At 40.3% G+C, this 16,507-nt stretch overlaps 1 protein-coding gene across 1 annotated transcript in view; it reads left to right on the forward strand.

The window, feature by feature from the left end:
- The window catches only part of NKAIN3 (Na+/K+ transporting ATPase interacting 3), a 361,396-nt gene that overhangs the window by 334,000 nt on the left and 10,889 nt on the right, over window positions 1–16,507 (forward strand). Inside the window, exon 5 of the mRNA XM_018568104.1 lies at window positions 3,374–3,434. Within this exon, the coding sequence (XP_018423606.1) occupies window positions 3,374–3,434 (61 nt within the window). The remainder of the gene's footprint in view (window positions 1–3,373; window positions 3,435–16,507) is intronic.

Genomic DNA, 16,507 nt, shown 5'->3' on the forward strand with positions numbered 1-16,507 from the left:
CCCCACCCCCCTCCCCCCCCCCCCCCCCCCCCACACACACACACACAGACACATAGATTACACACAAAGTGCCCATGTGCACTATACACCTTGTGGTAATGCACACTAAGGTCCCGATCATATCAGCAGGCAGACGTTATGGTGCACATAACGCTCATGCTGGTGTGTATTGTGCACATGCGATGCAGTGTTTTGTTACAAAGGGTAAGTTGCATATTTACAGTTTGGGTTCCTTTGATTTTCACCGTTTTGAAACCAGACACATTTGAAAATGAGCAAATATGTGCTATTTATTCACCCAATACAGTTTTATTTTTTAGTAGGAATTGTTGAAGATATGATGTACAGTATTTTTGTGTGTTAATATTGATTTTAGTGTATTTTTATTAAATATGTTGTTTTGATAAACGTTTGCGCAACTATCACGGGGCTACAAAATCAGTAGCAGCATATTTCTTTGCTCCTGTGCTTTCAGAAAATGTATGATTTGGAAGGTATTTTACAAACTCTGAAAGCTGTAAATGAAAAAAAAAATTATAAAAAAAGTGAACAACTGCAAAAATGGCTGGGCCAGCTGAGGTCAATAATGAAGCGCAGTCCCTGGTACTGAAAGTTTTTATTGTTTTGTTCCATAGAGCAGGGAAGGATTGCATGCATTGTTAAGTTTTTGTTGCTATATATTCACCCTTTCTATATGTCCTGGTGACCATTGTCACTGTCATCAGGACAGAAAATTAGAGGAAACCCAATGTTACAATTGTTACGAGATCAGAAGGTAGGGATAAAAGTATTATTTTAATGAAAGCTATAAATTTAAAACGATTGGAAACAGCTTTTGAAATGATATCTATGTGTTAAAGCTTATATGAGATTTTATTGTCTAGGTTTAGATCTACTTCTAATACAAATGTGTTACATAGGCATGTGCACAGGGTGTGCTGGGGGTGCCTGGGCACAACCTAATCACCCCCAGTGCAACACCAAAACCACAACAGCAGGCACCATGTTTTTAGTCACTGAGCCGATGGAAAGGTCACAAAGATCTCTCTGTGACCGGCTCAGCGATACAGAGCGCAGCAGCACTTGGCTCTTACATTCCTCACATAACAGTTACAGCCTTTGCTGCCTGGGAAGCTAGGAGGGAGTGTGGCTACAGGTTCCCTGGCTTCCCATCCAATCCGGAAGCCAGACGGGTGGTCACATGACCACCTGCCAGGCTCCATTAATGTACCCCTGCTGGAAGAGGTACGGCACTGTCAGGGACCAGAACACCTCCAGGTAGCGCTGGAGCAGATCCTGCATTTACGGTGCTCACCTGCAGGTGTCTCCAGGCAGCCAATGGCTGTCAGGGACTTAAGCCTCCAGGTGGCACTGTGACGCTGAAACCAGGACCTGCAGCTCCAGGACTCACCTGCAGGTGTCTCTGCAATTAGGCACCCCCTGCTGATGATCTGGGAGGGTATTTAATCCCTCCCTGAAGTGGACCCTTGTACCCTGATCATTGCTCCGTGGCTCCCCTTGTGTTGTCGTGCTCCCCAGGTTTTCACTTGCTCACCGCAGGGAGGGATTAAATACCCTCCCAGATCATCAGCAGGTGGTGCCTAATTGCAGAAACACCTGCAAGTGAGTCCTGGAGCTGCAGGTCCTGATTCCAGTGTCACAGTGCCACCTAGAGTTGCTCAGCTCCCTGACAGCTACTTTTGGCTGCCTGGAGACATCTGCAGGTGAGCACCGGAAATGCAGGATCTGCTCCAGTGCCACCTGGAGGTGTTCTGGTCCCTGACAGGGACAGTTGAAGAGATGGGAATCGGGGATGCCTCAAGTCTGTGTATGTATGTATGTATGTATCATGTATGTGTTTGTACTTTTGTGTGCATACCCTAATGCAAAAGGCTCTGCATGCCTATAATGTGTTATTATCATTTAAATAAAGGGGTTGTGGTGTGGTTTTGTACACATGTTTTTCTTTGCTGCATGTGAGGACTTAAGAATAAAATCAAATAGCGGCAGGTGATGCTCTTGGCCCTTTTTTTTACATGTTTTACAGTTTCTCCGTACCAACCTTCTCATATTGTAAAATGCCTGTTATTTACAAGGCTCAATAGCTCAAGATGAAATTTACACACAAAAGTGAGTGACTCACAGGAGTGACTCATCCTTCTCAACCACCCCATTAAAGGTTTCAATGACATTATATCTCTTGCTTTTCACATTTGAGCTAGAGCATCCTACACAAGCCAATACCTGTTCTGTCACCACTATCACACTTATTACACTGCGGACACTAGCCAGTGGCATCAAAAAAATAGAAGCAAGTAAAAGAGAATTATTTTTGTTTCCATTAAAGGAAATAGTACAAGCAAGAGAAGTCATAGTGTGTATGGGCTCATTCACATGGGCAGATAGGTCTGTAAAAGATGCCCAGATCTCTGCGCCTTGGAGCCACAACAGCTGCATACAGTCCACCTGTACAGATCAATAAAAGGTGGCAGCTGTATGCTAGTAAACACTGCTCCAGGCGTTTATTTGCATACATCTATGGATGTATGCCCCTGGACGCAGACAACTGTTCAATGTTTGTACAAATGTTTGTACTGTACAAGTCAATGTTTGTCCTACTGCAAATGTTACAATCTGCTCATTCACAGAAATGGAGGAAAGTGGGGAGTTTTGTCAGAGGGCATGGTCTTGTCCTGATCACTCCTAGAATATTATGATCTGTGATAAGGCATTCTTCTTAAATTATACATTTATACAATTTAATAGGAGGGATTTGTCTTTCTCCTGTTCAAGGACTTCATACTATTTGATAATATAAGCCTTAAGTTTTAGCATTAGTTTAAAACAGTATTCAACCTTATCTATGCATAGCTACTGGCAGGGTTGTGGCAGGGTTTTAGGTCAGACATTGAAGGGTTTCATTCAAAAATTATCTGCTGAGTTTGCAAAGTGCCCGTAGACATCTTGATCATTGGATGACCCTGCTGACATTTTCAGAATCAACAATTGCCTTCTATTGTTTATGCTTACATGGGAATTTTAACTAATTTTACTTGACGTGATTCATTTCTCCTATTTACCATTGTTGATATTGTGTGGACTCTCCAGCCAAAACCTCTGAGAATTTCTACAGCACACTCATTACATTAGATTCCTAACAATGAAAGCGTGTTACCTCTTCAGCTAAAGCCACTTTCACAGATTATCAGAGAGGTTTATTACCGAGGAGAACCATTGATTCACTCTTAGAAGAATGTGTAATGGGCTAATAATACCTTCTGTTTTAAATTAACAATGCTGACACTCTACAGTTTTTAAATTCCATTTTACAATTGACCTATTAACTGAGATCTCTTTTGCTTTCTCTATGCAGCTCATCGGGTTTGTGTACGCTTGTTATGTGATCAGTGTTTTCACAGATGAAGAGGACAGCTGTAAGTACCAGTGTATTCATCTATGGCCTTTGTACTTGATAGAAGGAGGACCTGCCGTAGTTAATTACAGACAAAGCAATATAATAGGAAGTATCCTTTTGGGTATAATGCAGTATAGAGGGGACATTGAAGCCTAAAAAATGCAAATGAAAAACTTTATTAAATATTCTTTCTAAGTTCTACCCAGATGGTAAAAATACAGGATGTTTTACTGACATCACATGGCTAAAACTGATTAATGGTATCACTAATGTAATTGAACACAGAACATTTCAATAAAATTAAACATGGAACACTGGAAATAAAAATATTAAGCTCATTGACAATATATTGCTCCGGTGGAAAAAAATATGTACGTTAGAGCAGCTGAGAACTTAAAGCATTTTAGGGCCCTAATAAGAAAATGATTATTGTACTGGAACCCAAGAAGACATTTTCTACCAAAATGTCATGGCCGTGTAATAGAAAAAACAAACACACAAACAGCAATTGATGCAGCCGCTTTTTAAAAAATACATCATGGGGGGGGGGGCATGGAGAAAATTGCACATAAGAACCACTGCAGAACAAAACTACCTAAACTGGTGGTATGATGTTAGCTAGCTACCTACAGCTATTGTCTTACCAGTTGATTTTTACTTAAATGGCTTACCCTTCTATGGTGAAAACACAGTTTGTTAAGCTTTCTGCCTTGCCATTGAATAATTTCTTGGGTTTGTTTTCAAGCTGTGAGTGTTTTGTTAAAAAATGCAGAGGCCGGTGCATCCAGTGCCAACTATAACCCTGTACAGGCCCCCCTCTGCTTCAGTCATTGGTTGCCAGGACCAATCACCACAGGCAGGCAGGGCTACCTTGTCGACTACGAATACAGCCAACAAGATCACTTATACTGGCCTGTAATCATGAAAATAAAACATGTAGAAAGTATATGGTGGTGGTGGGGGGGGCGGTATTTTACAAACGTTTAAAGCTGTAGGTAAAAAATAGTGATGCATGATAAAAAAGTGAAAAATAACAAACATGGTCTGACTGCCTGGGGTTAAAATTGGAGAGCAGGGTCTGGCAACAAAAGAATCAAAAGACATTTATTGTGTTTTTAGCATTATTAAATGTTAAAATGACCTAAAATATATGTTTTTCAAATGTAGTTATATTCAGGTTTATACAGTAAAAAATATTACATTTGAATATTTCTTTCAGCCAGTAGGCAAAGCTTTATTTCTGCAGTGCTTTACTTCTATACAGTAAAGAGAGTATTAGAGCCCTTTCTCACGGGCTTTCCGATCAGGTACCTTCCTTTTCTTGTGTCTAGATCATTGAAATATGAGTATCAATAACAGAGATACAGTCTAAAAGTCGGGACTAATAGTATCATGGTAGAGAACACATTGTCATGGAAGCACCCTGTATTAAATGTATATGTATGGAAAAAAATTATTACATTCAAGCAATAAAAAAGTGAAACACATGGTAATTGTAAGGATTAGTAAAATGGAAAAAATAATAAATACATTGATCAGACCAGTTTCTGTGAGTAACCTAGAGCATTAATGTGACAATTATCACTATCCCTTGTAGGTTCATAACAGTGTGTGATGAGGTCCCATAGCAGAACCATTAGTACCTGCCTTATCCCTCTGCGTCTCTAATCGTCATCCCAAAGCAGTCCCTTTAGTAGTACAGAATACAAACTGCTTTCATCAATCAAATAGAAGTTCATAAACTATATACAGTATATAGTCATTACACAAAATTAATTTACCAAATTATATTCTTACCTGAATAAATCACTGTGTAACCAAACAGTTCTATCATTCTAGGATTCTGGACTTTTGGGTCTTATGATCTACTATGGCTATTGTTATGCCCTTGAGCACAGTATATCCAATACATTCAGACTTTTCTCTCAATTGGCTTTTATATTTTCCCTCACAGCAGTGAAAAACTGAAGCTATACTAAAGTGTTCAACAGATATAACAGGAAATTCCCCTAACATGGAGTATAGTGAGCATATCATGCATAGAAGAGGTCACCCAAAGGTCCACACCCCTTGCAAATAAGACCAGAAAGCTTTAGACTGTGGCACAATCTGCAACGTGTTATTGGGCAGAACAGGTGAATTTTCCAGTGAGTCTGGTACATCTGGTTCCTAGTTGTGTTTTGTTTTTTTAAAGCAGCAGTATGGCCGTAGTGTTGCCATACCGCTGCTTTTTAAATGTACCCCTAAAATTCATAGACCTTCTTTAAATTCTAGAATTGACATTGTGGGACTGACAATGTCCCACTGTAGCAATGCTACAATGCTTTTATTTTTTTTTAAACTGGATTATTGGATCAAAGTAGGTTTGATGATCATAGCCTAAATGTACTTTGAATTACATCTTTAAGTCTAGGAATGAGCATTTCAACCAATCGCGTATAAAATGGAAGCCAGTAGTACTTTCTGATATACAGAAATCAATTTGGAACTAATTTCATACCATTAATTGTGGCTAAACTATTTCTAACAATATAGTGGTGCTGATGATGATGATAATAAAAATAACAATAATGGTATTAGTATTTAAATGTATTTGGTAATACAAAAAATAATAATCTAGGCAGTAGTAATATTAACAATATTGTTATAATATGCCAAGAAGAAAGCTCATCTTTGCCTTTCATTATCTGCTGCTTTATCTGGAATGAATAAAATGAACAGCATAAGTACATAATTTATGTATACCCAATCACACAGGAAGCTTACAAGATATTATAAAAATAATCTAAAAGTAATTTCCTATGGAATACTAAACAGCACATTTCCATTTTAAGGAAATGAATTGAAAAGGTAATATACTTTTTATATTCCTGTAAAAGACCGATTATAAAAAAAATCAGACAGAATACAATGGTTTCTTATCATAAATCAAAGCACTGAAGGTCTTGTTTTTAAAACACATAACTGATAAATAAGTCATCTTAAAGATTTTTATTTAAAGAAATGTTTTTCATCTACAACTAAAAGCTGTTGGAATGTTGGAACAAAACTCAAGGTAATGCAATTATTAGAAAAACATTAAGTCTAGTTATTTTACCTATTCATTAAATTGCAAATACTATCAGTATGTGTGCCTGAAATATGTCTTTATACTGTTTTCCTACAATCTACTGCAGAGCAGATATCAGAATGTGAGTGGAAGGTTACCCATTAAACCCAAAAGGGGTTCTAATTAATTGAACAGTGGTGTCAGTCTATTATTGTTCTAGCAATAGAAAACAAACAGGTACAGACAAAGGAACAGCAAAGTGGCAGTAGAGTGGAGTGAACCCGCGTGTTATGCCATGAGGCAAGAGTGTGTGAATCATTCTCTTGTTTTGTCAAGTCTTTGAACCTGTAAAATACTTTAAAAAGATATATTTCACCCGTGTATAAAGCTATTTTGCAAACAACTTTAAAGCAGAGCACCAGCCAAACAGGTAAAAGTGCTTTTGTTGCTTAAAAAGTTGCAAACAAAATACGTACCTGTAAAGGAGAGACTAAATACCTAACTCTCCTGCTCTGATGAAAACTCTTTAGAAACTGACACTTCTTTGTCAGTCACCTTAAATACAAAGTGAAAATACATATATGAGAACTGTTTACATTCCAAAGAATTTGTAATGCTGTTCAGAACATATTGTGATCCACATTGCACTGCCTGCATCTCCAATCTCACTCTCAGCCATTCAGTGGAAGGATACAAGTGTTCCTCTAGAGCCCAGTGGCCCCCTCACCAGCCTCTCTGATCACCAGCACACAGGGCACTGACAAGCTGCACACTCAGTGCTGTCATGTGGCTGCAAAGGAGAAGCCGGCACCGGGGAAATTCTTGGATGCCAGAGGGGCCTGAGAGATGGGCCAGATGTAGTCCCTGCACCTGATATCATGAATGCATGAATGCATGCCCAGGTCACCTGCCTGCAGCTCCCATCCCTGGACTAGAGAACACTACTACTTCCAGCTTTGTCTCCAGCTTTACTGTGCTCTGGCTTAAGCAGGGCCCCATGGCTGCCCCTGTCTGCCTGATAGCTTGTGTCCAGTTTTTAACTACCATGAAACCTGGGCACAGCACTCTAAAACTGGACTGTCCAGGTGAATCCCAGACAGGTGGCAACCCTAACCTGCACTAGGCCCATAGTAGGCAATATAACAGGTTTACTTTATTAGCATGTTGAGTAAGCATTTCATACTAACCTCTGCGCTCCTTCACCGCCCAGTTCTTCTGTGCCCCCATACCAGAGTGTAGTGGTCTTTGTACTGTGCATTTTTGATAGGGGCACTAGAAAGGTAAGTACAGAATTTTGTGCTCTGTACAAGTTCACTTTAAACAAGAAAACTCAGATTTAATGTATGACTGCAATATCTTACTGTATCAGCTGGTCATTGGCACAGCAGAACGTTTGAGCTAAACACACATCATTATTTAATGACTTGGTTTTGTAGAGCCGTGTGTAGATTAAAAATTTAATTGGTCCAGTAAAATAAAATCTTATGGTCTAGCAAAAAGCTGATGGAGCATAACATATTTGTAAATAGTTCTTCATTGTACGCCAGATGGTGTAAAATTGTACTCACTCTTCGTATCTTGCATGCGTTTCCAAATATGCCTCTAAAATTCTTAAGGGTTTTCTAACAATGCTCTTGGAGCCAAAATTCAATTATTTTATAAATTAAGGCAATTTTATCCTTGTGCATGTACTCTCATTAAATAAGGAGAATTATAAATAATATTGCACTAGTGAAAAATTAAAATGCGTAGCAGCATAACATTAACATATTAGAATGTACAAATACACTGAAGAAACTGACAACTAATGTCTATCAATACACAACTCAGATTTTTTAGTTTACAGTGATGAACAACATAAAATGGATCTGAACCAAGAAAAACTGGATTTGATTTTGAGAGAAGTGTATGTTTTTAAATTATTATTAGCAAAGGAAAAAAAAATCAAAATGTGAATTGGGATTTATAAAATTCACACATAAAAATTTTAATTTTCCACAAATATACTTGTTTATTCACTGGATCATTTTTTAGTGATTCTGTATATATTACTAACAATGTGCATATTTAACATCTACATTTCTGAAATTTCACCCAAGCTATGTATGCGGGAATAAAGATATAGGAAATAGTAAAAATAATAGAGTTGTAGGATGAAAAGAATAATACTAATGAATAACATATAATAATATAAATAATTGTCTCTAGAAATAGTGAGATCTGTTTCTAACACATGAACGTCATAGGGTCTGTGCACTAATCTTATTAAATCAAAGAGGACCTGATGCTTTTAAATACAAGTTCTACTGGCCTTTTATTATGTTGTTGGCTCCATTAATTTATTATATACTGTATGTAGTAAGTGTCTTTGACCCATTCTTTCATGCTCCTTATGGTCTTATCAATGTAATGAAAACCATATGGGCACACTATTACATAAACCATATAGCAAGGACAATATGTGATTAAGTTTCTCACCCGTTCAATATGAATGCATTGGAGTTACAGTTTTGATCACACAAATTGCAGTTGACACACGGAAAGCTGTCTTGGGCTTTCTGTTTCAAAAGTTTTACTAAAGGTTTCCAAAAGCATAACAAATTGTACACAAACATAACAATAAACCTCTACTGCAGTAATGATCATACTATTAAGGTTTAACAACAAATAAGCAAACAAATATCACAGTCGAACAAGAGAACTAAGCATATATAGAACATATAATTGTCACTCCTCTGTGATGAAGCAGGTTTCAGCTCACAATAATAGGAACTAATAGGAGATAACTTTAGAAAGGAAAAAAGAAAGAGGTAAAGAATAAAGAAGAAAACAGGTCTTGCCATCTGCGTCTCCGACCATGGGCTGTGTTGGGCTTTCAATCTGCCTAATAATGTTTCTAAATTTTTAAGTTTAGTGATTTCTAGTTAATATGCCTTTGATGGTAGTTGGCCTACTAAATACTATAGAAGATTAATAACCTAGTTTTTACTGTTTTCAATATATTTCTTTTGTTCCTCTTGTTTGGGTGCCCATAAATTGGAAATGCATGTTATGTTCACACTATTACCTTCAATGTATGATCTAAATCTCATATTAATGGAATTCTAATAAATATATTCTTATTTGTGACCACATTCAAATTTTAGCTGGGTTAAAGGGTTGGCATCACTACAGATATATTAGTGTTCTTAATAATTAAATATACAGTTGTGCAGTAGGGGTTACTGAAGACCCCATCACTGTTCCTGTGCTTGGTGATACCACCAGCTATTATTGCAAAAAGATTTGGGTTAAAACAAATTATAAAGAGTCATGGATATAATACACTTATTCTTCACTTTTTTTACCCCTTCTTATCTCCCCTTTATTTTCTTTTGCATGGAGTGCGCAACTATAGAGACTTACTACATCCATCATCACTAATTGGTCCCACCTTTGTCCATTTAAACCCCTGGATTTTTCTCAACATGTCAAGTGTTTTTTCGATTAAATAGGATGGAACGCAGTCTGAGGCTATGATTAAGGGAAAGTTGGGAAACCTAATCAACACACCAACAATAAAATCCTAAACAGTGAGGATAATCCCCACCCCACAAGGGCAGGCATCACTTGATTGTAAAACACAGGACATGGGACACTGACAATTGAAAGCTCTAAGGACAGCACTGTATAAACCCTTCCACTGCTTCCAAAGCACATCCTTTTTTGCCTTCTATTCTACCTTTAGAAAGTGTCCCTAGTCTGCTCACAGTTACTGTGGCACCTCTCAGCAGCGATCTGGTTTGGTTTTCTCCTTGAATGAGCCTGGGGGGACTGTACCCAGACCACGCTAGAAGAAAGATAATGCTTGGGGTGCAATCCTTTGCACTATGTGCAGCGTGTGGCATAGCTACATCTATATAGGTGGAGAGCTGTGGTGCATCTGCCATTGGAGCCCTATCTCTGCAGATGCGCTAGGAAAGTGAAGATCTGAGGGGGCATCTCTCCAGGTGAGACCACATGAATGACAAAGTAAGCCCAGGGCTTTCACCCCAATCAGATGCCCAGTGCATTTGCTCCAGAACTTCAGGGGTGAAAATGGAGCTCTTTTATCACAGAACGTTGGGGGAGGGGGGGTCACTGGCTCTTTAAAATTGGCAACGATTCACATTTCCCTGGAGGCCCAGGGCCACTTCTGCACCTCTACAGCCTCCCTCTAGAGCACTGCACATAAACCTACTGTTTTCCTTCTCCTGGCACACACTCTGAGCAGTCTCTGCACATCATAGCACAAGGAGAAAAAACTCACCAAACAAACCATACACTCGTGATCACCATTCTGCCTGCATATGTCTGGAGACAGAGCAGCCTCTGACCTCCACAGTTTGTGAGTGCATTAAAGCTTACTCTCAGCACATGGAGGATCATAGAGGCAAGGATGTATGGGTGGTGGGCTCTGTGGGTACATAGTTCTACAGCGGTTCTCAGGAATCTGTCTTTTTTGGTGACACTTTGTCTTTCAGTCCTGTGCTTTTCTTCTTTTCCACATTGCTACCCACCTCAGGGTCCTACTCACCACCCTTAAGGGCCCTCTCCTCTACTATGCTATCTAGAGATAGGTTTTCTCCAGTAATGGCTGAATTTATGTGGAAAATGTCTGACCTCTTGTATTCCTCAGACTGTAGGGGTCACGAGTGGAACTCCTCACCTTCTCTCTCAGAGACCCCCTCTGGCCCGCCTGTCTGTCTTTGCATTCCCTGAGGAAGAAGAAGAAAGATCTGCTTCCAGTGCTGTGGACTCAGCCCAAGAAGAAGACTTGTCTCTTGACATCGCTTTTAAGTTCAGAAAGAGAGCGTGTGGACACAGTTTGTACTTGTTTGCCATTAGACCAGCCTGCCTTGGCATTGCAAAGAGCACTAGTCTGGATTCTTCAAAAATGTGAAAACCTGCTAAAATCTTCACTGTGTACTCACTTATACTGCCGGTGCACCTTGAAAAATAGTTTTCTCTCAAATGGTTTGCTCAGCAAAACTGCTGACTACTTTTGGCTGTCCCATTAGTTCTAGAATTAGCTTGCGGTGTCCTGTGATGTACACTCAAAAAACAAGAATTTTGTCTTAGCTGTAAAATTTGTTTCTTGGAGTACATCAAAGGGCATAGAATTCTCCCCTCTGTTTTCTGTGATTCACTCTTGTACTGCTTGCTACAAAACATATTTGCCAGTGTCCAACTACCTGAAGAAAGCTGTATAACTTATTGCTTCCGGAATTTACTTTCTGTGTCCAGGGCCGGATTAAGAGCATCACAGGCCTGGTGCTGAGGATTTTGGTAGGCCTTTTTATGGAAATGGCGATGGTCATCGGGACCCTCTTCCTCCTGTCTGGGCTGTGATTTGTAGACTCTCCACAGCTTGGAGTTAGTGGTGGAGCACCAGGGCTGACCAGCTGCAACCCTGGAAGATCTGCCACTGACTTTAAGCTATAAAGGGACTACAAATCGTAGCAATACATTATACAGCAATGCAGAATACCGCCAACTATAGAGGACTAGAAACCCCAGTAATACATTACACAGAAATTCAGAATAATACCAGCTATAGAGGACTACAAATCACAGTAATGCATTACAGAGCAATGCAGAATATCACCAACTATAGAGGACTACAAATCCCAGCAATACATTATAAAGCAATGCAGAATAGCACCATATATAGAGGACTATAAATATTACTACAACATTACTACTTCAGCAATATATAATTGTAAAGCACCGCAGAATAATACAGCTATAGAGGACTGCAAATCTCAGCAATACTTTATACAGCAATGCAGAATACTATGAAGCTGCATGCAGGATCCAGGTGGTCAGTATGGGCTCTTAGGTGGTCAGTGCAGGTCCCAGTTGGTCAGTGCAAGCTCCAGGTGGTCAGCACGAGCTCTCAGGTGGTCAGTGTGAGCTACAGGTGGTCAGTGTGGGCTCTAGGTGGTCAGGGTGGGCTCCAGGTGGTCAGTAAGGGCTCCGGGTGGTAAGTGCAGGCTCCAGGTGGTCAATATGGGCTTCAGGTAGTCAGTGTAAGCTCCAGGTGGTCAGTGCAGTCAGTGCGGGCTCCAGGTGGTCAGTGCAGGTCCCAGGTGGTCAGTGCAAGCTCCAGGTGGTCAGCACGAGCTCTCAGGTGGTCAGTGTGAGCTACAGGTGGTCAGTGTGGGCTCTCAGGTGGTCAGTAAGGGCTCCAGGTGGTTAGTGCAGGCTCCAGGTGGTCAACATGGGCTTCAGGTAGTCAGTGCAAGCTCCAGGTGGTCAGTGCAGGCTCCAGGTGGTCAGTGCAGGCTCCAGATGGTCAGTGCAGGCTCCAGGTGGTCAGTGCAGGCTGCAGGAGGTGAGTGCAGGCTTCAGGTGGTCAGTGCAGGCTCCAGGTGGTCAGTGCAAGCTCCAGGTGGTCAGTGCAGGCTCCAGGAGGGGAGCGCAGGCTTCAGGTGGTCAGTGCAGGCTCCAGGTGGTCAGTGCAAGCTCCAGGTGGTCAGTGCAAGCTCCAGGTGGTCAGTATGGGCTTCAGGTGGTCACCACATGCTCCAGGTGGTCAGTGAGGGCTTTGGGTCGACATTTCTCACATTCCTAACACTCATCACATTCCTTTGGTGACGTGAGTTGACATTCCTCATGGTCAGGTACCAATTAACTTGCCGCCCGGCTTCTTGATACCGGAGGTTCCGGTATCGGGATAGGCATCGGGAGCATTTGGTAAAACTCACCCAAATACTCGGTATCAGCACCAAGACCTATACTAGTATAGATATCGGTGCATCCCTTGTACAAACCTATTGCCACAGGCTCAATTATAATTATGTAGAGTAGGAATATTTTATTGTAAGAGACACTCTATGACTAAGCACTTGTGGGTGTGCGTGCTTGTGAGGTCTCATTTCATCTCTTGTGTTATGCTTTTATGAAAGAATAAAGAAAAAGTTTTGTCATAGCTGGTATGCAGTCATCCAATTTTCCTTTATAGTTGTCAGCAAACAAGCTGGATTAGCGCTTGGCTATAGCATGCACGCATGGACTTGTAGCGACACACTGATTTTCAGCTGAAAATGAAGTGTACAAACCTATGGGTATAGGCTGCTCATCCTTCTCAAAATCAAAGTTTCTATTTTGTGTAGGTATATTTTATTTTATTTTACTATTCACTTTATTTTATTATTATGGTGGTTGATCCGTTGCACTGTAGACATAGCTGCAAGGGGAAAAACCTAAGGGCATAGGTTTGATGCTTGTTGCTGACACAGTCAAAGCAGCCCTTTTTGTGTAGCACACCCAGGGCCGGATTTACTCTCTCTGCTGCCCCAAGGCCAGGTTCCTCAATGAGCCCCCCCCCCTTTGAGAATAGCAGACCTGCAGGCTGCATACATGCGTACAAAACAAGCAATGCATGCATACATGCGTACAAAACAAAAGTGGGAAATCCGGCCCTGAGCACCCCCCCATATACCGTTGCAGTACAGTTGAGTGTACATAAGCATTCAATCTTTTTTCCCCATTTGCCATAGCTGCCATTAAATTTCGTCAATTCTCTTTACTAAAGAAAACAAGGTCTGCCAGGCCATGCAATCTAGCTACTATGTTAACCAAAAAACTAAGTTCTAGGCCCAAACACCACCTTGTACGTATGCAAAAATTGAATGTGTTCCTTGCAAGATAAGGTTGCCAGTTCAGACACTTGCCTCACATAGGTGATGATGGCAACAAAGAGTTCTCTTTGTATGGTTCTGTAATGTAAAACCGATTTTCAGTTTAACATCAATAGCATCTCTGGGCACTTCTGACAATGTGGAGGGTATTTATAGCATAATGAAAAAGGTGGACACTGATGTTTCAAAGGAGCTGGAAGTTTTATTTAAGGAAACCAATGAAAGAGAACAGGAAATAATAATTAACATATACAGCATAGTTGTAAAGAAGATCAATGGAAAGATTTATTTTATAGAAGCCATCAAATAAAAAGTATTTATCCAGTGTTGATTTAAGAAAAATATTGTACAGTGGATCAATAATAATCCAAATGTATTTTATGGCAGTCAAGAGGTGAGGTGGAAAATGCTACAAAGCAGCGACATGGTGAATAAATACAATGAAACTGTTCATAGTCCATTGCCTTGTACAAAAAAAGACATTGGACGGGCAGAGATGATGGATACAAGGAACACTACCTGTCATGATACAGCTAAAAGAAGGCATGGGTTCTGGTTTATATTTTCATTGGATTTCCAAAACATTTTTAAAATCAGTCATGCTAGACATGTGTAGAATTCTGGCTGATAGGTGACTGCATAGGATTCTGGCTCACTGGATAGCTTGTGGAATCTCAAAGGCAAAGGGAAATCACCTAAGCTACCTCACAACTATCAGAACACACAAAATGGTATGTGAGATTTGCATCTGCCTGTGTGTGGACTGCCAACTAGATTTTGGGTGAGTGTCCCTCTATTGGTGGCAGCAGTAAAAGATTGTGAGTAGGTGTTTGTACACACTCAGTAAGCAAGATTGCCTCCTTTAGCCAACCTGTAACTGCTAATGAGAGCAGTGTGTGGATGGCAGAAGCCTGAGTGCCAGTCTGGTTAGGAGCAGTGTACTGACAAGAGCTGTCACGAGTAAGGTTCATCACAAGTCTGTAATTTGTGGGCGGTGGCAGCCTAGATGTTAGTGTGTGCATGTTTTTTGTTTTATGGTCGCTAACTTGTGTGCCTGATTGGTGAAACCTTGGGGTTCTCGCAATAACTAGTCAGTGGGCAGGCTACCTTCTGAGAACATGACCCAATGGTGATATCTCACACATCGTCCTCCCTCCCTCCCTCATCCCCATAACTATCAGTGCCCTTTGTCATATATTATTTTTTAATTTAATTGTTTTCCTTGTAAGGCCGTCCCTGTCCTGTTTGAGCAAACTCGGCAGGCACGGACAACAAACCCGTGTGAAATGATTTTAAGCGAACATATCCCCTGAATAAAAGAAAACTTTGGGAAACATTTTTATTAACCCATGCAGTGGGGCTACCTGGCTTGTTCTTAGACCGGTTCTTCCAGCCTCTCTCCGCCTCCACTGCAGTGGTCTAAGGTCTCCTAAATCATCACGTTCTATACAGTGTATAGAAGTGAGGATGCTGAGGAGCAATTCAATGCCATGGGATAGGAGGAGAAAGGGTGGAGGGAGCGTTGTGACAGTTGGCTGGTTTGGAGTTTAGGGTGAGTATAATTTGGTTTTTAATTTCTAAACCTAAACAAAAACAAGCACAATAAAATTTTCCTGGAGTTCTTCTTCTTTAAAGCCAGGACAGCCTTCTCTGGTGCCACAGACAATTATACCAATGGATTAATCTTGCTATGGCTCTGCATCATCAACAATCATAATGTTAACAGATCTAAAGACGATTGTTGTGGATACCAAAACAAAAGGTCTTCTTACCAGATTACTTCAATTACATTAATTTCAAGCAGCTAAAAGCCCAGGAATGTTTTCTGATTGCCAAAGCAAACATTGCCCCCTTGCCTAACAAAGATGAAGAGTTTGATGAACATTTTCCAGCTGACTTTGTTTAAACAACCCATTGCTTGTGGCAGAATCACCTTTTTTTGTTGGGGGAGAGCGTTGTTTCATAAAATATGTTTAGACAGCTACTGAATAACTTACTTTTTTTACCTCATTTTGTTCTGTTAACATATTCACTATTTTAGTGTACCTATTATGTAGAATACCGCAGAGGATACAGAAGTGTAAAATTAACCAGCAACTGGACAGTTTTTATCAGGGATAATAGGCCTAACAGGTGTATGGCTAACTTTATTTTATCTATGGTCATAGTGGGGTGTGGTAAATTTAAGTGATGCAATGTGAGGTGGGTAAGGTGCACACTGTACTTGCACATTTTTTTTGTTTTTCGTTTAAACAACAACAAAAAGACAAAGAAAAAAGCTCTTGGATGGACTGCCAGCAACAATTGCCTTATGCACACCATCACCTCAAGCTTAAAAAAAAAGACCTATTCAATATATAAAAGGTGACTGACAATTGA

This window comes from Nanorana parkeri, unplaced genomic scaffold, assembly GCF_000935625.1.
Source record: "Nanorana parkeri isolate BGI_ZX_2015 unplaced genomic scaffold, ASM93562v1 scaffold1137, whole genome shotgun sequence".
NCBI classification, from domain to species: domain Eukaryota; kingdom Metazoa; phylum Chordata; class Amphibia; order Anura; family Dicroglossidae; genus Nanorana; species Nanorana parkeri.